General features: G+C 39.4%; 1 protein-coding gene across 1 annotated transcript in view; it reads left to right on the top strand.

The window, feature by feature from the left end:
• Positions 1-23,372, top strand: part of CACUL1 (CDK2-associated, cullin domain 1) — a 68,011-nt gene that overhangs the window by 13,849 nt on the left and 30,790 nt on the right. Inside the window, exons 2-3 of the mRNA XM_011927795.1 lie at positions 8,865-8,991; positions 9,882-9,984. Of these exons, the coding sequence (XP_011783185.1) occupies positions 8,865-8,991; positions 9,882-9,984 (230 nt within the window). The remainder of the gene's footprint in view (positions 1-8,864; positions 8,992-9,881; positions 9,985-23,372) is intronic.

Genomic DNA, 23,372 nt, shown 5'->3' on the forward strand with positions numbered 1-23,372 from the left:
GAAATTGCCCCACTGCACTCCAGCTTGGGTGACAGAGCGAGACTCCGTCTCAAAAAAAAAAAAAAAAGAGCGCTTGGATGGCTTGTTTTTTATGACATGGTTTTTAATTTTTATCTTACCTTTCTGAATGTAGTAATTATAGTTTTTAAACAAGTTCTATTCTCTGGATTATCTTTGTTTTTAGCTTTTCAAATTTTGTTTTGATCTCTTGTCTGAGACTTTCTACAAATCTTTCCTGATTCTTAGTTGTCTATCCGTATTTAAAAGTGAAAAAAGATAATTGCTAGCTCTGTGTTTATAATGGGCCTTGTCAGGTTTAAGTGTTGGGCTTCATGTTAGGCTGATTGAATGCAGAGCTGCTATTTTGTTGAGGAACTGCCAAATATTAGTATGTGAATGTCTTTTCTCTGGGACTGTTTAGTTTCTCTAGAGAAGGATCTTCCACTCTGAGAGAATGGCAGAGTGGATAGGTGGAGGGGGAAGTAAAGCATATTTTTCCTGGCACATAGCATTCTGGAATGAAAGGAGTGGGGCTAAATGTTTGAGCATTTCTCATGCTGACTTCTGCTTAATCTGCCAGTTCTGTGCTTCTCACTCCCTCACAGTCCTGACCCGCATGTTTCTAGGTCTCAGAGGGCTAACCCTTTGTCTCTCAGTTTCTCCACAGAAGAATACTTCTCTTTTCTTTTTACTGTTCAGTTTGCAGACTTTTCTACTGCATCTCCCACCCATTTCCAAAAATGCCTTTTCATAGTATTCTGTCCTCAAGTCCTGACCTTTTCAGGGGCCTACAGGGCAAGGTTTGTTTATCCACCATTGATATCCACCTCAGCACCTGCCTCAGGCTACTGCTTCAAGGTTCAGACTCTACTGGGCTTTTAATGCCAAAGAGAGATTGGCTTACTTAAATCTTGGAAGACACCATTAAATTTTAAAACTGTGGTAAACCTGCAATTAGCATAGTTTACACCTATGTAATCTCAGTTGGGCAAATACTTTTCTGTTTTGAATTTTGAGTACTTTGAATTTTATGAGATTTTGGATTAGGTGGAGTTGGAGCCAAACTGGATGTCTTGATAGCTCTTGAACTTTTTGTATATGTATGTATGTCGTAACATGTCCATTTTAGGAACTGTGTCACAGGCTCCTATGTGATGTTGTAATGGTAGAACCAGTGTTGTACAGTAACTATTCTAAAGGAACATAGATCTCAATCTGCTGGTAGGCTACAACAGCTAGGCTTTTTTTTTTTTTAGATAGTAGTGATGAAGTTTCTAGTCTTTTATTACATTTCCTCTAATTGAAAATCGTGTAGATTTCTAAGCAGTAAAACGGTAACCGTGTGTTTGCTCTACAAGTTTTACAGTGTTTTGGGGGACGAGGCACTTCATTTGAAGCAAGGCAAAGAAGGTTTTATACAGCTTGTATGTTACAAGGCTTATCTGGACCAAAATGTTGTCTTGTTATGGGGTGGGGAGCACAGAACCCTTAAAGAGTATGTTAATGGGAACTTAGATGAAATGAAAATAAGACATCAGTGTCATCTGGCTGTTTACGTGAATGTAACAATACATTGAGAAATGACTAACTCTTGATCACAGTAGACATTTTAAATTGTCCATAGTGTTTAAATTGAATTATATAAACCATAAACCCTAAAGCTTAGAAATTTCCCAAACAAATACCTAAAGCACACAACTTTTAAAAGGCTTTAACTTACTTTAGAAACAATTGCTGCCCTCTTGTACTGGCAAATCAAAATATACCTGAGTAGATGGTACAGGTTTTTTTTCCCCTCCTAATAAGGAAAAGGATAAAGTACAGTTATGCTTTGCTTAACAACAGGGATACATTCTAAGAATTGTTTTGTTAGGCGATTTTGCATACTGTGGGAACATCATGGGGTATACTTACACAAACCTAGGTAGTATAGCCCACTACACCTTTAGGCTATATAGGATATAGCCTATCGCTTTTAGGCTACAAACCTGTATGATATGTACAGCATGCTACTGTACTGAGTACTGTATGCAACTGTAACATAATGGTATTTGTATATTTAAACATAGAAAAGGTACAGTAAAAGCATGGTATAAAAGATAAAAAAATGGTACCCTTGTATATGGCACCTATCATGATTGGAGCTTGCAAGACTGGAAGTTGTGTGGGTGAGTGGCATGAGTGAATGTGAAGCCCTTTCTGTATATTGCTCTAGACTTTTAAAAAGCACTGTACACTTAGGTTTTACTAAATTTATTTAAAAATTGCTCTGGCCAAATGCTATGGCTCACGTCTGTCATCCCAGCACTTTGGGAGGCCGAGGCAGGCAGATCACTTGAGCCCAGGAGTTTGAGACCCCCCTGGGGAATATGGCAAAACCTCATCTCTACCAAAAAAAAAAAAAACCAGAAATTAGCTGGGTGTGGTGGCATTTGCCTGTAGTCCCAGCTACTCTGGAGGTTGAGATGGGAGGATCACTTGAGCCCCAGAGGCAGAGGTTGCAGTGAGCTGAGATTGCACCACTGTATTCCAGCCTGGGCGACAGAGTGACAGACGCTGTCTCAAAAAAAAAAAAAAAAATTAAATAATAAATCAACCTTAGCTTCCTGTAACTTCTTTACTTTATAAACCTTTTAAGTTTTAAACTTTTTGGCTCCTCTGTAATAACACTTAGCTTAAAACATAAACACAGTACAACTATACAAAAATATTTTCTTATCCTGATAAAGTTTTTTCTGTTTAAAAATATTTCTGTATGATTTTTACTTCTTACACTTTTTATGACCATTCCTCTCCTTTATCTACAAGGGCTTCCCTTCCATTCCTCAGGTTATGTTCTTGGCCTTCAGCTGCTCTGAGTCCAACGCTTGGAAGAGTTCAGTCGTCCCCCTGTGCTGGAGGGAGCAGAACATTTTGCTGGAACATTCAGCCAGATTTATTGGATTGTTTTTGACAGATAAGCATAATCTAGTGACAAAAAGTCATATTTTTCTTTTAGATAGCATACATTAACTAGCTGGAGTTAAATAGGTAACAAAGGGCTCTTTTCTCCTTGTCCATTCTGATTATCTAGTTGCAGTTAATTATAATTAATCTAAAAAGTCATTCATAATTTAGCCTTTTAAATTTGGCTTATTTATTTTATAATTGCAATTACTACATTCTTAAAGAGTCTATTCTAAATGAAGGTGACTTTTGGTGGGGAGAAAGGATATGGAAGAGAAGAGTTTTAGTGAATCTTTGGTAGGAAGACAATTCCTAGCTACCTTTTTAACATTTTGTTTGATATATTCACACCTTTATTTGACTCTTCAAGTTGTTGAGAACAGACAAACCATATATTAGCAATTGAGGAAAGAGGAACACCTAAGTGAACCCTGGCTGTCCTGAGCTGCTGAAGCATTAGAGTGTTTTTTAGACTTTAACAGGTGTTAAGAATTATCTGGAGGGCTTGTTAAACAACTTCCTGGGTTCCACCCACCCCTAGAATTTCTGATTCAGCAGATCTGTGTTGGGGCCTGACCATCTGCATTTGCAGCAAGTTTCCAGGTTATGCTGCTGCTGCTGCTCTGGATCTCACACTTTGGAAGCACTGATAGAAAGTAATGATCAGTCTCTGCAGTAGACCAAGTATGAATTCATAATGCTTACTATAATTTCTTAATTTATTCTTCCCTTATAAAACAAACAAAAAAACCTTAACAGGATTGTATAGTAGGGCTAATCTGGTTTGCTTTAGCCTGTGTGAAATCACATGTGATTTAAGCTTTAATTCCAAAACAGCTAATAAGCAGTATATCTTGCACTGTTTTTCTGTTCAGCATTTATTTTGACTCACTAAGTTAATTCGCTTTACAGATGTTATTGAGTACCTACCAGGTGTCATATCCTGTTTAGAGTTAGGGTTCTAGCAGTGAATTCCTTCTTCATGGGGCTTACGCCTAGTTTGAGGGAGATTGACAATAAATAATATGTCAACTTAATTTGGATTAAAAAAGTGTAAGAGTTGAACATATTTATTCCTGCCTGGTATGAATTATAGACCTCTAATGGTTTCCTGTTTATCAGCAACCCGATAATATTTCCTGAATGAAGATTCCAGCTATTCCATGTGTTTTAGACTTTGTTTCATTTTATCTTAGTAAAGGTCAGTTAAACTGCTTTCTCAGTGGAATTTAGACTGTGTGAGCTTGTTATCTTATAAATATGTGTTTCTAGGTTTAAGCCTTGTGGCATGATGGTTTTACATTTTTTTAAATAAGTGTTTTAAAATTTCTTGAACTTCAATGCCTCTAGAGGGCAACACACATTCTGCAGTTCAATAAAGCCCTCACCACTTTTGTTACTCTTGCACCAGGCCTGCTTTACTTGTTTATGTTATTAGCATCGCTCTTGTAGGTATTGGTATTTGTGCCTGTAGTGCCTTCTTTAAATAGCTTAAAAAGTAGTTCATTATTTTCAAGCTGAAAACCTAACCTAGATGAAATTTAGTGATAACTTAATTTTGTTTAGGTTTCATACTTTTTTTTTTTTTTTTTTTTTGAGACGGAGTCTTGCTCTGTCGCCCAGGCTGGAGTGCGGTGGCCGGATCTCAGCTCACTGCAAGCTCCGCCTCCCGGGTGTACGCCATTCTCCTGCCTCAGCCTCCCGAGTAGCTGGGACTACAGGCGCCCGCCACCTCGCCCGGCTAGTTTTTTTTTTTTTTAGTAGAGACGGGGTTTCACCGTGTTAGCCAGGATGGTCTCGATCTCTTGACCTCGTGATCCGCCCTTCTCGGCCTCCCAAAGTGCTGGGATTACAGGCTTGAGCCACTGCGCCCGGCCGGTTTCTTACTTCCATTTTGGCTCTTACTTGCTGATAATGCTCATTACATACAGAAAAGGAGTTTAGTTAATTATATAAAAAGTAAAATTCAAGGAATTCTTTAGCTCATTAGATGTCTGTATATACTCTTTAGCCACATATAATATACATTGAAAAGACTGGCACAATACACTGGCACAGCCACAATATACTGGTGGTGAGATTATGAGTGATTTTTATTTCCTCCTTTTGCTTATGTATTTTCTAATACAGGCTTAATACTGAACTATAGAAATCAAGAAATAAAAAGTTGAAAAGTATTGTCTAAATAGGCAGCCCTGCGGATCTCCTAAGATCTCGTCATGCTGCTCTGATCTCAGCATTCCCATTTTAAAGTAGTAAATCAGCCGTCTTCTATACATAGCATGAATTTTGGCTACTCTTTTGTGTTTTGTTTCATTTTTGAGACAGTCTTGCTTTGTTGCCCATACTGGAGTACAGGGGTGTGAACATGGCTTGCTGCAACCTTGATCTTTGGGCTTGAAAGATCCTCCCACCTCAGCCTCCCGAGTAGCTGAGACCACAGGCATGCGTCACCACGCTCAGCTAATTTTTTTTTAATTAAATTTTTGTAGAGGTGAGGTCTCACCATGTTGCCCAGTGCAGTCTTGAACTTCTGGGCTCAGTCGTTGCTCTCTGCTCGGCCTCCCAAACTGCTGGGATTACAGGCATGAGCCAGTGCGCCTGGCCTACTCTTTCTTTTGGTCAGTGTAAACTTTTCTATGGGCAAAGTTGAAAGTGATTACATATCTCTAACATAAGGATCTAGTTTTTAAGTTCAAGATTACACACACTCTGAGACTGTGTGTGTCAGATGTTAAACTGAACAAATAGCTAGGAGTTTTTGTTTTTTAAACCAAGGGTTGGGTTGAGATAAGCAAGTAAATAAATATCTTAAAGTTTCCTGGATTGTCATTTTAAGTGTTGACTGCAGATTGTTATGAAGAAGCTTCCTGGGAAGAAATTATGTTAGCTAGCATGTAAGGTCACTGAATTGGCTTTCTATTAGTTAGTTATTCAAGTAACATAGATGTATATTGTATATAATAATATGTGTGGAAATAGAAACAGCTTTTTTTTATGTGTGGAAATAGGGTTTTAGATTCTCTACTGTGACACATGCCTTTTTCAATTTGATTTTAAAGTCTCTTTTCAAAGATATGTAAAAGCATCAGCAGTCACTGTTTCTGTAGTGAGTCCCCATTTTGTACTTAGAACTACAGGACTTTACATTTTGGTTTCTTTTTCCCCCCCTCTTCATATCTTTGACTTGGTGATTTGCGAAAGTGGGAAGCCTGTGCTTGAGAAGTAGGAGTGCTCCCAGCTGGAGCCATAGCATGTGGTTTATTGAACTAAGCATTTTAGGAGCCCAGGAGATTGGTATATTAATTACTGGCATTACTACTTGTAGTTTTCTGTTTGAGCATGTTATCTAAGCTTCAACTCTCAACTTTTGGTGTAAAGAGGTATTTCATGTGGTTTAGGTGGTACACTGATAAGGGATTCTCTTAACTCGGAATCACATAGTGAGAATGTAATTTCTCTTTCAGTTTTTTTTGAATCCTAAGGATTACATAAATACAAAGGGTCATATTCTAGAGCTAGTGTGTAACACTTTTCAGTATCAAGTGCAAGAAGGTGACCCTGGGAAGCAGCTCTAGGGGGATTGGGGAAGTGAGACAGGGAAGGTAAGGAAGCCAGTAAGGTAAAGTCACCACTGCAGGCAGCTGGAGTTTAGTACCAGTGGGGAGCTCTGGGAGTCAGTGTAGCACAGGGGCCTGAGAGTCATCTCACCCAAAAGGAGAGGGAGCTACTGGGGTAATGACACTGAATCCTCAGTAGTCATTGGTTGAAGGCTGCTTTGGGGTTGTTAATTCTCCCACAATTTCTTACCTGCTCCTTCTGCAAGCAGAGCAAGCTCTGGCAGCTGGACAAAACACTGAGAGAAGTAGCCTTAGGGTATGGATGGGGTAAATGGGTGGGTGGGGCACCAACAGTATCTGCTATGCCCCCTGGACAGCTAAGCTTTTTGTGCAGTCTTCCTCTTTTTAGTAAATGACAACCCCATCCTTCGGTGCTCAGGCGAAAAGCTTTGGAGGAGCCACTGTTGACCTTGCTTTCACATCTCACAGCTAATCTATCAGTGAATCTTGTTGACTCTATTTTTAAAATATCTTCAAAATCTGACCTCTCCTTATTGTCCTCAGTGCCACCTTCTGGCCCAACCCCATATCAGCTCACAGCCTCCAAACTGAGTTTACTCTCAGCACAGCTGCTGGAATGATCCATATAAAACCTAAGCCAGATCATGTCACTCCTCTGCTCAAAACCCTCCAGAGAGGCCTCCATCTTAGAGTAAAAGTCAAAGTCTTTACAATGGCCCATAAGGACCTACATGGTCTGGCCTCTTCCTACTGTATGTTTGTGCACATGCATGTACAATTCTTTTTGTCTTTAGCTTTACATTAGTCAAAACACTCCTTTATTCCCCATTCCCTTCAGTGTGGGTTATGTGATTCATTTGTAATTAGGTTCATTTTGTTGTGTTTTGCATTCCATCTTTACCACTACAGCCTTGTTGGTTTTTTTAAAATTTACATAGTCATTTGATATACAGTTCTGTTGGTGTTGACAAATGCGTGAGGTGGTGTATCCCCCACCACAGTTCCATGCAAAACAGTTAATTGCCATAAAAATTCCTTCATGCTACTACTTTATAGATAATCCTTCTCCCCACCTTCCAGCCGCTGTCGACCACTGATCTGTTTTCCTCCCTGTGGTTTTGCCTTTATTAGTATCATGTAAGTGGGACTCTTAGAATATGTAGCCCTTTGGGTCTGGCTTCTTTGACTTAAAACAATGCATTTAAGATTATACCATGTTGTTTTATGAACATTCCTCAGTAGTTCATTCCTCAGATGTCCTGTGAAATAAAACTAAATAACAGAAGTGAATTGATTTAAAGAAAGTATTGAACAAAAGTGATATAGATGGTACATACAAAAAAATCTGGAACCTGGATGACGAAGGTGTGGAAATCGATAATGTGATAAAAAGACGCTGGGAAGGCTTTGTTTTACCTGGTATCTCTGACAGTGATGAGTCTTGTGTTCTTGAGTCACTTAACCACTCTGCTTCCTAGTCTGGTAAAATAGTGAAATACCTGGTCTCGTTGTTGTTACTCCTGAGGTAACTGTGGTTCATGACACAGAATATTGGTAGGTTCTTCTGGTAGCTCTTTTTAAAATATTAACATTTCAGTGCCGTGAAGCAACTGTTACCTGGATTTCAAAGCTGTTAGGATCCACTGTACAAATGCTTTGTGAAACCTGTAGTGTGGGAGTAAGAGCCTCTCTGTAGGAATGAAGTAAGCCTCAGTGCAGGGTGCCAGTTCACTGACTTCTTTTCTGTTGGGCTTATCCAGTTTAAGATAGTAGCAGCCTGAGTTGGAGCTGTAGTAATGATGAAGAGGTGCTGGTGGTATCGTAAATCTCAGCAAGCTTTCCAGCAACCTCTTTGTGACTGCAGCATTTGGACCTTAATCCTCATAGTCCTGTCCTTAGGTACATTTCCTCAAGGATGTCTACAAAGATTGATTGTTGGTGTTCACAGTTTCTTTGAATTTTCCTGTGGTTCATTGATAGGTCATTTTGTCACATAATGACTGTGTATTTGAGGGTCAGAGCATGTTTGAGACTGCTCCGCTGATGACAGAGGCTTACAGGAAACCCAGAAGGAAACCAGTGATGATTGCTTGTTGGGTTGTTATTTTTAAAGATGGACAGGTTCATACTAACTCCTCTTAAACTCATGATTAATGGCTGCTTAACATCCTTGACCAGGTTGCCTTTTTTGTTTTTAATTGAAATAGGATAGTCCGATGATAGAGTGTCAGTGTAAAATCAGAAAAGTGAGAGGAATTTGAGAGTGCAGAATGGCTGTGATTTGTGTTTGCTGCACATATGGCACGTAGTAATATTTATTTTACTTTTTACTTTTAGTAATGAATGTTATAACTATTGAAGATTATAAGAGCACATACTGGCCAAAATTGGATGGTGCCATAGATCAGCTTTTAACTCAGAGTCCTGGTGACTATATCCCCATATCCTATGAACAGATATACAGGTAAGTGAAGATTTAATTTGCTTGGGTTTGAAAGGGTATACCGAGGTTCAGGGCACTTGAATTATTCTGCACACAAATATGTAATGCAGAAAACGAAAGATGAGGCTTTGTAAGTGTTTTATGTTTTCCACACTTTCGGATTGGAGGGTTTGGTTTATACTTTTGATTGAAAAGTGGTATTCAAATTACGACAGAGTAAGTCTGCCACCTCCACCATACATAATGCAGACCCTGTGGAAGTCAGCAATAAAAGCAAGAACGACCGAAGTATCTGGCGTAAAAATCGTAGTTCTAGTCTCAAAGGGAGACCTTAGCTTAATCTGTTGGTGTTTATTGACACACGGTTCTAACTCTCTTCGGTTATTTTGTTTCCCAGCTCCTGGTAAATGGAAGCAGCAAATTAGGAAGTGGGGTGGGATATGACATCAGCACAGTGAAAGGAGGAAGTGGCAAGTATGTTGTTCCACACAGCTGATGGACAAAGAGGTTGTATTGCAAACACTTCCGTGAGTTAGAAACCTCTCTTTACTGATTATCAATCACTCTCTCTTCCTTATTTTGACATTCATTTAAAGAGAGAGAGAACCTGGTTTATACATAGTTATCATATTCAGACCTTAGATTCTCACCTAATATTAGATTATCTGGTACTGATTAAATGTGTAATACATGACTTAGAAGAGCATATTTACAGCAGATGGTACTATCTTTTTCCATCCGAACACCGATGGGGGAGGATAAATTTTTTATTTAAAAGTTGTGATTGATTACTTTATGAAGGTGCAAATTATTGGATCTGTGGCTGTATATCAAAAGTGGGGTTTAACCTTGGTCTGAGTTAAGTGCTTTATGATTAACTTGGTTTGTGGGGGTTTTTGTTTGTTTTACAGTTGTGTGTATAAATGTGTATGCCAGCAGCACTCGGAACAGATGTATAGTGATCTGATTAAAAAGATAACTAATCACTTAGAGAGAGTCTCGAAGGAGCTGCAGGTAAAGAACTGATTGTATTGATTTTTGCTTCCTTGGGTTTTCCTGACTGGTTGCGTTAGCTTGTCTAATACACATTTGGAAGCTTGTTAATTTGATTATGATATAAATTTATAAATGTTTTCTAGATGAATGTTGATCAAATCACGTAATTTTTGGAATAGATTATTAATTTGAAAATTTGGTATAAATTGTGGAAATCTTTGGATTAAATATATTTCAGAACTTAACTGATTCCATTGATTACCATGTCAACATTTCTTTTATTTAAAACCTTATTTTTTTCAGTTAATGTCAATATTTGGTGACTTTTATGATATAAAATATGTGTATGTTTTAACTTTTTTTGGAACTCGTACTATCATCTTCGAAGAGTGGTTTGCCTACTAATTTATAATGCCTTTCAATATGAACAACTGAAGTAAACACTTTATTGATAAACCTCCTGTAAATAGGCATCATCTCAGCTCTAAAGTCTGGGGGAGGTTGCAGAAAATCTTCTGTTTAAGGGAGCACTTAGCTTGATCCTCCCCCTGCCCACTTCAGTAAACCTTCAGTGCTAGAAGATCAGGTATTACTCGGTGCAAAAGTAATTGTGGTTTTTGCCATTGAAAATAATGACAGAAACCTCCGTTACTTTTGCACCAACCAAATAATCTTTATACCAGGGCTTGATCCCACTTTGCTTTTGGTATAGAAGTAGAACAATGTCTAGAAAAATCGCTCAGCAATCCCAGCACTTTGGGAGGCCGAGATGGGCGGATCACAAAGTCAGGAGATGGAGACCATCCTGGCCAACATGGTGAAACCCCATCTCTACTAAAATACAAAAAATTAGCCGGGCATGGTTGCACACTCCTGTAGTCCCAGCTACTCAGGAGGCTGAGGCAGGGGAATCACTTGAACCCAGGAGGCGGAGGTCGCAGTTAGCCGAGATTGCGTCACTGCATTCCAGCCTGGCGACAGAGTGAGACTCCGTCTCAAAAAAAAAAAAAAGAAAAGTCACTCAGCAATAGATTACCAGGGTCTACACCACAATTAGGAAGCACCCCAGCAGTTCTGAAATAACCACAGTTTATAGCATATGCTGGGTTGTGCTTTGGGCTTTGGATATTGTTCTTCACAACTTGTGGTCTGAGATAGTTTAGTCTTTTTTGTCTTTTCTCCCCCAAACAGTTGTTGTACTAAGTAGCATTTTGTTTTCTTTTTCAAATGATAGAGCTGTGTTTTGTCATAGTCAAATGTACACTTTTCTCGTTGTTAGTATAAATTTCTTTCTTCATATTTTTGCCGCCAACTATAAAATCTTTATTCATTTAACACATATATTTAGTGCCTAGGCATTATGTATAAATTGTTGATGAAACCCTAGATCTATGCTTTATAGCTTTTGAGTGATTTGCTTTCTAATTCTTCACTCTACCATCTACCTGAATTCCTACCTGAATCCAATTTATGAAATTCTGGTCTTGCTGTGGACTCTGTCCACTTCTGTTCACTTGCCAGTACCCTAGTCAGGTTCATCATCATTTCTCAAGTGTTTTACTGAAGTAAATGCTTATCTCAACTGCCTTACTTTATTGATATACCTTAATTTAACTAGTTTTTGATTGATGAATATTTAGGTTACTTCCAGTCTTTGGCTATTACTAACAGTGCTGAAGTGAATAGTCAGTCTTGTAAGTAATGTCGTTTACTAAGTCCATATTGTGGTTCACAGAAGTTGTATCAAGTTGCATTCCCATCAGTTCTGTGTATATCACAGTGTCTGTTTTCCCTCACCCTACTAATACAGCCTATTATGAAATCAAATAATTTTTAGTTTTATATTTTAATATAGGGATGATTCTTATTAATGATTAAAACATAAGTCAGGGTGATATTTCTTTTGATGTTAGTGTTTTTTTAGTTTTTTTGAGATGGAGTCTCACTCTGTCTCCCGGGCTGGAGTGCAGTGGCACAGTCATGGCTTACTGCAGCTTTGACCTCCCTGGGCTCAGGTGATCAGCTTCCCCCGTAGCTGACAATGCAGGTGTGTGCCAGCATGCCTGGCAAATTCTTTGTGTTTCTTGCTTTAGAGATGGGGTTTTGCCATACTGCTCATGCTGGTCTCAAATTCCGGGACCCAAGCGATCTGCCAACCTCGGCCTCCCAAAGTGCTAGGATTACAGGTGTGAACCACTGTGCCCAGCCTGATGTTAATGTTTTTAAAAGGGGTAATATATGATGTAAAACCAGGGAATTTAGATTGTTTTTAGAATCAATACATGTCCCACTTTGAGTTCAGCAATATGGTCTTATGAAAAGCCTAGCTTCAAAATGATTCCTTTTATAAGATTATAAAGTTTGTAACCATTATTAAATAGCAGTGGGGAGTAGTTTAAAACATGGGGATCCGGGGCTCTGTTTTCAGCTCTGTCACTCAGTATTTGTGTGTTTGCCTCTTTATTAAACATGCTAATATATATTTCATCTTACACATTTTCTTGACACTGAAATGAAGTAGATTTACTAAAATAGCTCGTTCCTTCACACTAAGGTGTAAGGTATTTTCTCGACATTAAAAGGAAGTAGATTTACTACAATATCTAGTTCTTTACACTAATGTGTAAGGTATTTTTTTCTTCTGCTTCCTGCCTGGCAAATGCTGCTTCATTCTTTTCTCAGGCTTAAACTCATTTGTGTCCATCTGTGTAAAGCCTTCCTGGAACTCCTGCGCTCCTCTTTAAACAGAACAGACTATTGGCATTTCTTCTGTGGATCCATAGCATCTCAGCAATAAGAACTCTATTAGGGCAGTGATTGTGTTATTGTTTCTGCTTCCCTATCTGACTACTTCACAGGCCCTCCCTTGATGGGGAGGGACTCTGTCTTGTTTGTCTTTTTATCCTTAGTGTCTGCCACAATTACAACTCAGCAAATGTGTTTTGGCTGAATGCTGAGTAACTAAATATGAGCTGTGCTAATGGAAAGAGTAGCATAATTAGCTTCAGATGACCGCTACTCCTATGCTCTTTAGATTTGTAGGCATTTTATTTATTTGTTCAGTGTGGTGTGTGTGGACTGATGTAATCTTTATTTTATAGAGACCTTAAGGCAGTTTTCATGGGGGACAGATCAAGAGACTGTGCCAGGCTTTATGAGCCAGAAACATTTTATTTGGATGGAGCATTTTGTTTGCAGCTCTGGTTTTCATAATGGAATATTGTTGTTATGAGGCAAAACAAGTGTGTGGGAGGAGTTGCATTTGACAGATAATCAGAAATTTAGTGCTGGAGTTGATAAATCAATGATTTGGACCTAGAGGGTGTCAGCCTCAGTCAAGGGCATCTTAAAATAGCTGTGGGTTTGTATAGTTTATATGTCAGAGGGATTTATTTATTTTTATCCCAAGGCATATCCTGTTGGGGAGATTGAAGAGTATATAAAATAATGTTCCCATATTCTCCAGTTATTTTTAGTGATGACTTAAAAACTAGAGAACATGGTTTTTAGAGATTTTAGAATAACTTGTTGAATGTAAATTTACCTGACAGCATAATCTAACTTGCTGCCTCTTTTTTTTTTTTTTAAACACATTTCTTTCATTTTGGAAATAATGACATTTTTACTTCAGGCACTTTAAAAAGTTTTTTGTTGTTGTTGTTGCTGTTAAACTAATAAATAGCTAAGTCCCCTTAGTATTCTCCTTACTATTATATTTCACTGTGTGTATATCTATACATTTTAACTTACTGCTGGATTATTTGAAATTGTGACAGTATATTTTGCCTTAATGTTTTTAAACCATGCTCTTCTCTTGTCCTTACTAACTCCCCTCTTCTTATTTATTTATTTAATTATGAGACAGTGTCTCAGTCTGTTACCTAGACTGGAGTGCAGTGGTGTGATCCTGACTCACTGCAGCCCCTTGACCTCCTGGGCTCAAATAATCCTCTGGCCTCAGCACTCCCAAGTAGCTGGGACTACAGGCATACACCTCCATGCCTGGCTAATTTTTGTGTTTCTTGTAGAGGTGGGGTTTTACCATGTTGCCCAGGCTGGTGTTGAACTTCTGGACTCAAGTGATCATCCTGCAGGCATGGGCCACCACTCCCGGCTGTTCTTTCTTTAAATGTGATAATGAAATTTTATTTTTATTTTTATTTTTCTGTATCTCCAGAACGTCAAAATGTAAATTTCCAGTTCTGGTATTTTCCTATATCAATGAATGGAAATAGGTGACTATAGAGAGTAAATTGGTTTACCAATTCAGTAAACAATATTCTGAATAGTTTTGGAAAATTGTATGGAAACGTTTAGAAATTACCATGTTTTTGGTGAGAGACCCGGACCAGGACTCTCAGACTAGGACCTACACTTGCCTGTTGGATTTGAATTTCATCTTATAGATACCTCATACTGAGGTCTAAATCTAAATTCCTCTTCATTCAAATTAGTTTCTTTCTGAGACTTGATATTTCATATTCCTCTTAGCTTTTTCTCTCGTAGTTCTGGGTGCTTAAGGTGGATGGAAGACTTAAGGTGAATGGAACACTGTAATATCTCTTGCTCTGTCCTCTTTCATTCCCGTTGTTGTCTTCCTCCTCCACGTTATCATTGGCTCATGCCCACACTAGTGGAGTATTCTTTTAATTGATTGTCTTCCTGCAGTCTCTTCTTTTGGCTGAACAATCTAAAAACCCTAATTTGATGGACATACTTTCTTGTTCAAAAATCTAAAATACTATTTACTACTTTCCTTAATTAAGTAAGCACAGCTGATTTTTTGGTCAGTGTAAAAAAGCTGAGTGGTTTTATTGGTTGCAGGGGTTCCTAGTGGTAACCCTAATGTATCATATTTAAGTATGACTCTATTGGGTCTGGTAGTGGACATAAAATTGCTAAGACTAGATGGTGTGGACCGTCCCCCCCGCTGGAGCAATTACAAAAATTAGACCACAGAACTAACAAAAAAAGTGAATTATAGCGCCAGGATCTGAGAGAAGGAAACTCAGAGAGAGGAACCTAACATTTGAGCCATTTATCTACTGGGGTCACCTATTTATTCTGGAAAAGGAGGCTAATGAGCTGAGAAGTTTAATAGAGCTTTGACTCACTTGTGGGGGTTGGGTAATAAATTGGAGTGTAAGGCCCATTAAACCTGAAGTACCACATCCCAGGAGTGGCAAGAATAAAAAAAAAAAGACTAGCCTTCTTAATCTCTAAAGCCTGATTCCGCATTGGATTAAGATGGTCTTGATTTGTCCAGGCATGGTGGCTCATGCCTGTAATCCTAGCACTTTGGGAGGCCAAGGTGGGTGGGTCACAAGGTCAGGAGTTCAAGACCAACCTGGCCAAGATGGTGAAACCCCCGTCTCTACTAAAAATACAAAAAAATTAGCTGGTCGTGGTGGTGGGCGCCTGTAATCCCAGCTACTCAGGAGGCTGAGACAGAATTGCTTGAACTCGGGAGGCGGAGGTTGCAGTGAGCTGAGATCACGCCACTGCACTCCAGCCTGGGCGACAGAGCGAGACTCCATCTCCAATAAAAAAAAAAGAAAAAAAAGATGGTCTTGATTTGTTACAGCCTCGATTAAGCTTACTAGTAGCAAAAGTAAATTCTGGAGAGAGACCATCATCCTGGGCATCAAATTGTTTCTATAGTTTTTCATAAGCAGAATCTGGCACTTAATCCGAAATAACTAGTCACAGTAGGAGATGAGGTGATCATCAAATCAGGCGAAATTGTGAAGTACATTTTTAGGCAAGAATTGGGAGAATTCATCACCAGTAGTTTCTTAAAGAAATAAAAGTGTTTTTCAGGTAGAAAGAAAATGTTTCCAGATGAAAATTGGAAGATTCATGTAGGAATGAAGAAGGGAAAACACAAATATGCAAGTGTAGATCAGTAATAATGATACTGTCTTCTAGGGTGTAAGAATATATGTATAAAAAATCAAAACTCGTGACAACAGTGTGTAAGGTTGAAGGGGGAAGTGAAGGTTTAAAATGTTCTGAAACCCTTGCATTGTCTGGGAAATGGTAAAACACTACTTTCTTTTAGACTATGATAAGGCAAGGATGCAGTCTGTAGTAAAAAAAACATAGTTAACAAGACATAGAGGGGAAAAAAATGGAATAATTTTAAAATAAAGAAATCAAGAAAGGATTTTTTAAAAGTACAGAGAACATATGAGATAAATAGAAAAATAGTAGGATAATAAAACTTCAACATGTCTATTATATGAAATGTTAAAGACTAAATGCTGCATTAAAAAGAGGAAGACAGTTTCAGACTGGTACTGTTCCTTGTGGAGCAGGGATACCCCGTGGAGAGTGTGTCTAGAGTAGCAGCTCAGAGGCAGTTCTGCACTCATACCCACTTTTAACTATTGCAAAATAAGGGCAGCATGTAGAAATTTCTAAAACGAAGGGGAGGGTGGTAACTTCTGGGTTGGGTTGTTGCCATGGAAAGGGGTGGTAACTTCTGGGTGTTGCCATGGCAGTGTTCAACTGACATGGCACACTGGTGGGCATGTCCTATGGGGAGGTGCTTCTGCCCTGACCTGTTTTTAGCTTGTCCTCCGTTTGGTCCTGATATCCAAGCCCTACCTCTGGAGTAGAGTTCTTCCTCCTATCGTGAAGTTGAGAACTTTCACCTTTTCATTTAAAGGAAGCACGTACGGCTTCTCTTTGGCGTATCTGAATTGCCAACATCATTTCTCTTGCTCTTTGGAGTCATTATTAAGTAAAGTAAGGGTTGTTTGAGCATGTGCTATGATAATCGTGACAGTTGAACTAATAACTGAGATGGCTAAGGGACTGACAGATGGATAGTGTCAACAGTGTGGATATGCTGGACAAAGTGCTGATAGATATTTCAGGTGGGATGGAGCTGGATGGTGTAAGATTTCATCACGTTACTCAGAAGACCATGCAGTTTAAAACTTAAGAATTGTGGCTAGGTGCAGTGGCTCACACCTGTAATCCCAACACTTTGGGAGGCCAGGGCGGGCAGATTACCTGAGGTCGGGAGATTGAGACCAGCCTGAGGAACATGGAGAAACCCCACCTCTACTAAAAAAAAATACAAAATTAGCTGGGTGTGGTGGCAGGCGCCTGTAGTCCCAGCTACTTAGGAGGCTGAGACAGGAGAATTGCTTGAACCTGGGAGGCGGAGGTTGCACGGAGCCGAGATCACACCATTGCACTCTAGCCTGGGCGACAAGAGCGAAACTCTGCCTCAAGGAAAAAAAAAAGAATTGTTTGTTTTTGGAGTTTTCTGTTTAATATTTTCAGACTGTGGTTTACTGGGTAACTTAAATCTCAGAAAGGGAAACTGGATAAGGTGGGGGACTACTGTAATGGATAGATGGATATATAATCTTTTAAAACTGTCTTAAATGACACTTCCTCATTTCATTTTTTTCTATGTGTATTTCTGAATCCAGAATCCATTGAAACAATTGTGAGGCATTTTCTCCCCAATTAATGTCGATACATTTATTGTATATGCTAATGTGTTATCATATTTTCACCAAATAAAAATATTCTGACATTTTGATATAGTGCTTTTGTAGTCAGTGACCCATTAACAGTTCTTTTGTCAGTGCTTTGGAACTCACACTGTATGTTAGCCCCAGTAAACAGTGTTGACACAGAGATTTGGTTCCTAGGCCAGGATGGTAACATTCAAATGGGAGGATTAGTGCAGATATTACTAACCTGCATTCAGGGTCCTGTTGAGGAGAGACCACAGAGACAAAGGTGCTGGGAAATGTAGTTTTTTATTTTTATTTATTTATTTATTTATTTTGAGATGGAGTCTCGCTCTGTCGCCCAGGCTGGAGTGCAGTGGCCGGATCTCAGCTCACTGCAAGCTCTGCCTCCGGGGTTCACGCCATTCTCCTGCCTCAGCCTCCCGAGTAGCTGGGACTACAGGTGCCCGCCACCTTGCCCGGCTAGTTTTTTGTATTTTTTTTTTAGTAGAGTTTTTATCTCAAATAAGGTTGAATTTATAGTAGTTTAAATATTTAACTTTTAATTAAAAGTAAGTTAACTGATTACATTTAAACCATTTTAATGAAATTAGAGTAATATTGATGTCTAACTATATCTTGGTTTTAAGCAAAATAAGTTGACTGTCAAATAAATTAATAATGGAAATTAATAGAAACTAAACCGTAATCAGCCAACAGTACTTAACTTTGATTCACTATTTATAGACTCCAATTTGCATATAAAATCTTTACTGCCAGATTGCCAATAAACTGCCAGATTACCAATAAATCCCTTAGTGGTTAAAATGAGAGCAATGATTGCTTTGCTATTTATTTTTTGTCCAGTGGGTGGCAGCATAACTCAACTAGTTATCTTGTGTATGGTCTTTTGAAATTTTTTATGCATTTTAAAGGTTTTAATTTCTAAATCTCTTGTACTACAAAGTGCATTCTAAGAAAACTTTCCTCCCCCACATACTCTATTTGTTCCTTGCTAAAGTAAGATTTTAGATAATAAGAAAATTGATATCTTTTCTTCATAGGTTTCAAATAAAATAAATATTGCAACTGGTAAATAGACCTTTACACGTGTGTTCTACTGAAAATGTTTCTAAATTATGTGGAAATTTGTTTTTCTCATCTCTGCTAGAACTTAAAGCAGTTGTTGTGGCAAACCCAAGAATTTGCCAGGGAGACGCCCTAACCCTCGATCATTTGAGACTCTCATTCGGACCATGATTCTAATAAGTTTACTGTCTTCCTTTGAAAGCAAGGATTTTGTTTGCATTTTCATGTGCCTTCATAGGACTTAACATAATACCAAGCCCAAAATAGAGATCCAGTAAAAGGTACTTGGTATAAGTTGCTTATAAAAACATATGCTGGCTTTACCACTGACATTACTAGAGGCAGGTATTTGTTCCAGGTGGAACATCATCCGGAACTTGGAAAATGAGCAGGAGAGTAAAATCACATAAATAATAGCTATTTGCATTTGTTTATCATCATGGTGTACAGAGTACAATTATGAATTGTATTCTTTTTAAAATATACTGTCTTTGAGACTGAACTGTGTAACTTAAGTTAGAAAAGATAAGGAAAAAGGTTTCCTTTCCAAAATAATAGTGAATAGGTGTAAGTAGTGTAAGTAAGTTAGTGTTTGCTAAGTGTGTTACATAGAGATAAAGTGTGTGGGGAAGGGAGAAGTCAGCCTAGCCTTATCTGGCTTCTTTGAATATTTCTCCATTTAGTAATACTTGAACCTTTTATAGCTGCTCAGTGTCACCTAGCTAGTTACTTTAAAAGCTAGGATTACAATACAGATTGTTTCATGTAGATAAGCTAAATGAACCCAGGATCACAGAAGCCAGATTTAATTCAGTTTATTAAGTCCAAATAGCATTTGGAAAATGAAGGAAGTCTTATTTTAGAAATAAATCATGAAAAAAATTCATATAATGATAGTAGCAGTTAACTTTGAGAAGTAAAAGATCTAAGTGAAAAGAGAAATATCTTCTTAGACTCAGTTGACTTTATTGTAGCTTTCAATTGAAAACCATGCTTATAGTTTATATGAGAAGTGTCTGATATGCAATAGCTCTTAAATAGCTCCTGCAGATCATTACCTTCTATATCACTATTTTTTGGATATTATTCTAATATGGAAATATCTGCACAGCAAGAATGAGAATGGAGTGTCAGATGTATTTGTATATTTGGAAAGAAATTCCTTTTTTTTTTTTTTTTTTTTGAGACGGAGTTTCGCTCTTGTTGCCCAGGCTGGAGTGCAATGGTGCCGTCTTGGCTCACCGCAACCTCCGCCTCCCAGATTCAAGCGATTCTCCTGCCTCGGCCCCCCGAGTAGCTGGTATTACAGGCTTCTAAAATTATTAATATACAGCAGATTAGGGTGACTGACCAACCAACCTTTCTTGTTTAGCTTTGAAAATTAGCGATGACAAGCTTTCTTTCCCCTTCCCTTCTGTGAAGGTGTGGTATGTATATCAGATCTGTCTTTTCCTTTCTTGCTGTACGGCATTTTTCACCTTAGGACCATGTATGTATATGTATATATTTTTAGTGGTATTTCACAGTGGTATTTGACTATTTAAACTAGACACTGAAATTATTTTTTATATACTTATGCATAAGACTATTATCTAGTTCTACCTTTTTTAATTTAAAAGTTGTTTTGAAATTATTGTCTGTAACATCTATATGAAGTTACTCAGTGCAACAGTGTGGTAACAAAGGGTTAGCACCAAGCTATCAGTATGACATCTGATTAAATAAATAGTACATTCAAGCATCTTACAGAAATAGATATTCTTAGTGTGTGTGTTTTGAGGCCCTCGGAGGGTCCCCAAAAGCCTTTCGGAGGGGTCTATGAATAATGATGGATAGATACTGGTGCCTTAGCATGAAATCTTCATTTCCACATGCTTGTGGGGGGGAGGAAGCCGTTTTCATTAAGAATGTCCCAGATGAAACAGAGAAAATTATTAATTTTATTAAATTGTGACTTTATACTTTAAAAAATATTTTATGTAAAGAAATGGGACACTACATACCAGAGTACAATGGCGGTTTTGAGAAAAAGTGCTTATGTGATTGTATGAATTTTGAACTAACCCTGCCTTTCCCCATAGAACACTATTTTCACTTGAAGAATGGCTGACAGACTATGGTTAGACTTTGGCATTTGACAGACATTTTCTCAGAAATTAGTGAACTAAGATTGTCACTTCAAGGAAAATGACTGATAGTATTTGTTGCCAATAATGAAATTTGAGCTTTGAAGTGAAAATTAAAATTTTGGAAAATTTGTATCTACCACTGTGACCTTGATAGCTTCCCAATGCTTAAAAAGACTTCTGATGAGATAAGTGTTGATACTGTCTCATCAGAGATGTAGTTTTTTGATAGTGTCTAATGAAATCAACATTGGGAAGATCTACATAACTCAGAGAATCAGTATTTTCCAAATGACCAATGTGTGATGTTGTAAAGTGTATATGGAAAAGATCCATTCAAAGTAGAAGATAGACCAGTGGCTTTTAATGGAATAGAGTAAAACAAATTCATTGATTGTTTCAGAAAATAACACATCACAACTGATTCCATCACAGAAGCAGATATGAGAATCCAGCTGTCTTCTATTAAGCTAGGCTCTAAAGAGACTTGCAAAAATGTAGAAACAGTGACACTCCTCTTACTAAATTTTGTTTTGGTAAATAGTTATTTTTCGTAAAAATAAGATGGTGATGAGTTTGTTATTGTCATTTTAGAATGAATTAATAGGTATTTTTAGAACCTAGTTTTAATTTTTATTATGGTAAATACTCATAGATACAACCTGCGTATAAACAAAAAGCTTTTTGGAATCTTGAGTTGTTTTTAGGAGTGTAAAGGTTTCCAGAGACCAAAATGTTAGCGAGAACTACTGGACTAAAACTGACTACAAGATCCATTGTTAGGGAAAGTACAGATGTGTGTGATTATACCTTAGCATTTGTGTATAAAGAGCTATAAATGGGACATTTATTTTCTAGTATAGGCATAAAGTTCTTCTGGAAGGATATAAAAAGTATTGGTTGGTTCAGGGAGGAAGGAATGAAAGGAAAACTTACTCTAAACCCATTTGAACTCGTATGAATTTTCAACCAGATGAATGCATTACTCATTGTTTTAAAAATATTCTCACACATTTATATTACAAAACTCAGGGAATCTAGATCTGTTACGAAAAATTGGAGCAAGTTTGGAGTAATAGTGATGGCAGTGGTGGCCTATCTGGAGTGGCTACTGCCATCACACCGCTGTAGTAGGGAGGTGGCACGGGTGGGGCTGCACGCTCCATGGAACCGGCAGGAGCCAGGGACAAGCAGGAGCCTTGCCTCTTCTGAGTTGGGTGGGAGCCACTGGGTGCTGCTGCAGCCACCCAATCCACAGCTGTGGACTCAGACATCCCTGCATTCTTGGGGGCCCAGGAAGGACCGACCCCCTGCCCTCGAACGCTCAGAAGAGTCTGCTCCCACTGCCTGGCTTCTCCCTGCTGTTGGCACCCACTCTGATCTTGGAGCAAAGTTGGGGGTGAGCCCAGGTGCTGTCGCAGCCTGGCCAGGTGTGCACATGCTCAGGGCAGTGCAAACACACTAGCCCCCTGCTGCCTCAGTCCCCTTCGGACTTTGGGCACTGACAAGTATAGAAAGGAAGCCGAGGGGTGCCGAGCTCTGCTTGGCGCTGGCCTGCAGGTGCCCCTTGGCACCTACAGCGTGGGCTCCATGAACAGCAGCAGTAGGCAGACAGGTTCCTGGGTGGAAGAGGGCAGGTCCCCAGTGAGGCCCCCACCTTCAAGCTAAGGAGGGCCTGAAGGCTGGGGCCAGGCTGCCAGTCTTACAGACTGGAGTGGGAACTTGTGGTGCCTTTTCCAGGCCTGCCTGTGGCTGGCCATGGACCAGTGGGCACATACTTCCTCCCTTCTGGGCCCATAAAAGCCCTGGGCTTACCCAGAGCTGAACAGTTGTTGAGATGACCAGCTGCAGAGAGGAGCCACTCACTTTAGGGCCTGTTTTCTGCTGAGAGCTGTGCAGACAGTGAGATGACCAGCTGCAGAGAGGAGCTACCGTTTCTGCTAGGAGCTGAACACTTGTCCAGACACCCAGGCTGTGGAAAGGAGCTGCTCCCTGCAGGTTTCCTCTGAGCTGTTCTGTTGCTCAGTGAAGCTCCTCTTTGTCTTGCTCCTCCACTTGTCTGCGGATCTTTTCTTCTGGTTGCAGGACAGGAACTCGGGGCCCACTGAATGGTGAAGCTGAAGAGCTGTAACACAAACAGGGCTGAGACATGCCCCTTGCTCGCCACATTGTGGGCGAAGAGAAGGAAAGAAGAGTTGTGACCCTTCGGGAAGCCCAGACCTGGGAGCTCCCTGAGCCAGGGCTGTCACTCCCTCTTTGGGGCCCTTTGGTTCTTGGAGTTTTCAAGCTTCCAGGCACCGCCATATTTCCCGGTGCCATCTGTGGAAGCTGCTTGTGGTATGCCTGGTCCGGCCACAGTCTCTCAGAGAGCGAGCACCTGTGCCAGCACCTGGAGCTGCTTGCCCTGCTGCAGCAGCCAGCATGTCTGACTGTGTGCAGTGGCCGGACCCCATGCTCACTCACATACCCCTTGCCATTCCACACCTGACTTGCCTTTGGCAGGCGTGGGACCCAGGCCAGTAGCGTGAGCCGAGCGCAGCCTGCCAGGTCGAGTGGGCAAAATGAGCCCGGTGGGTCTCAGCAAAACTCAGGTAAAGACAGGGGTTTCTGGCCAGAAAAATGACACCCCAAAGATCCTGTAACAATGGTTATTATTTTTCTGGCCATTTTTTCTTGTTTTCTTTGGGGAAAAAGCAAAGCTTGCTTGTTTAGGGGT

This window comes from Colobus angolensis, unplaced genomic scaffold (assembly GCF_000951035.1).
Source record: "Colobus angolensis palliatus isolate OR3802 unplaced genomic scaffold, Cang.pa_1.0 Scaffold75, whole genome shotgun sequence".
NCBI lineage: Eukaryota > Metazoa > Chordata > Mammalia > Primates > Cercopithecidae > Colobus > Colobus angolensis.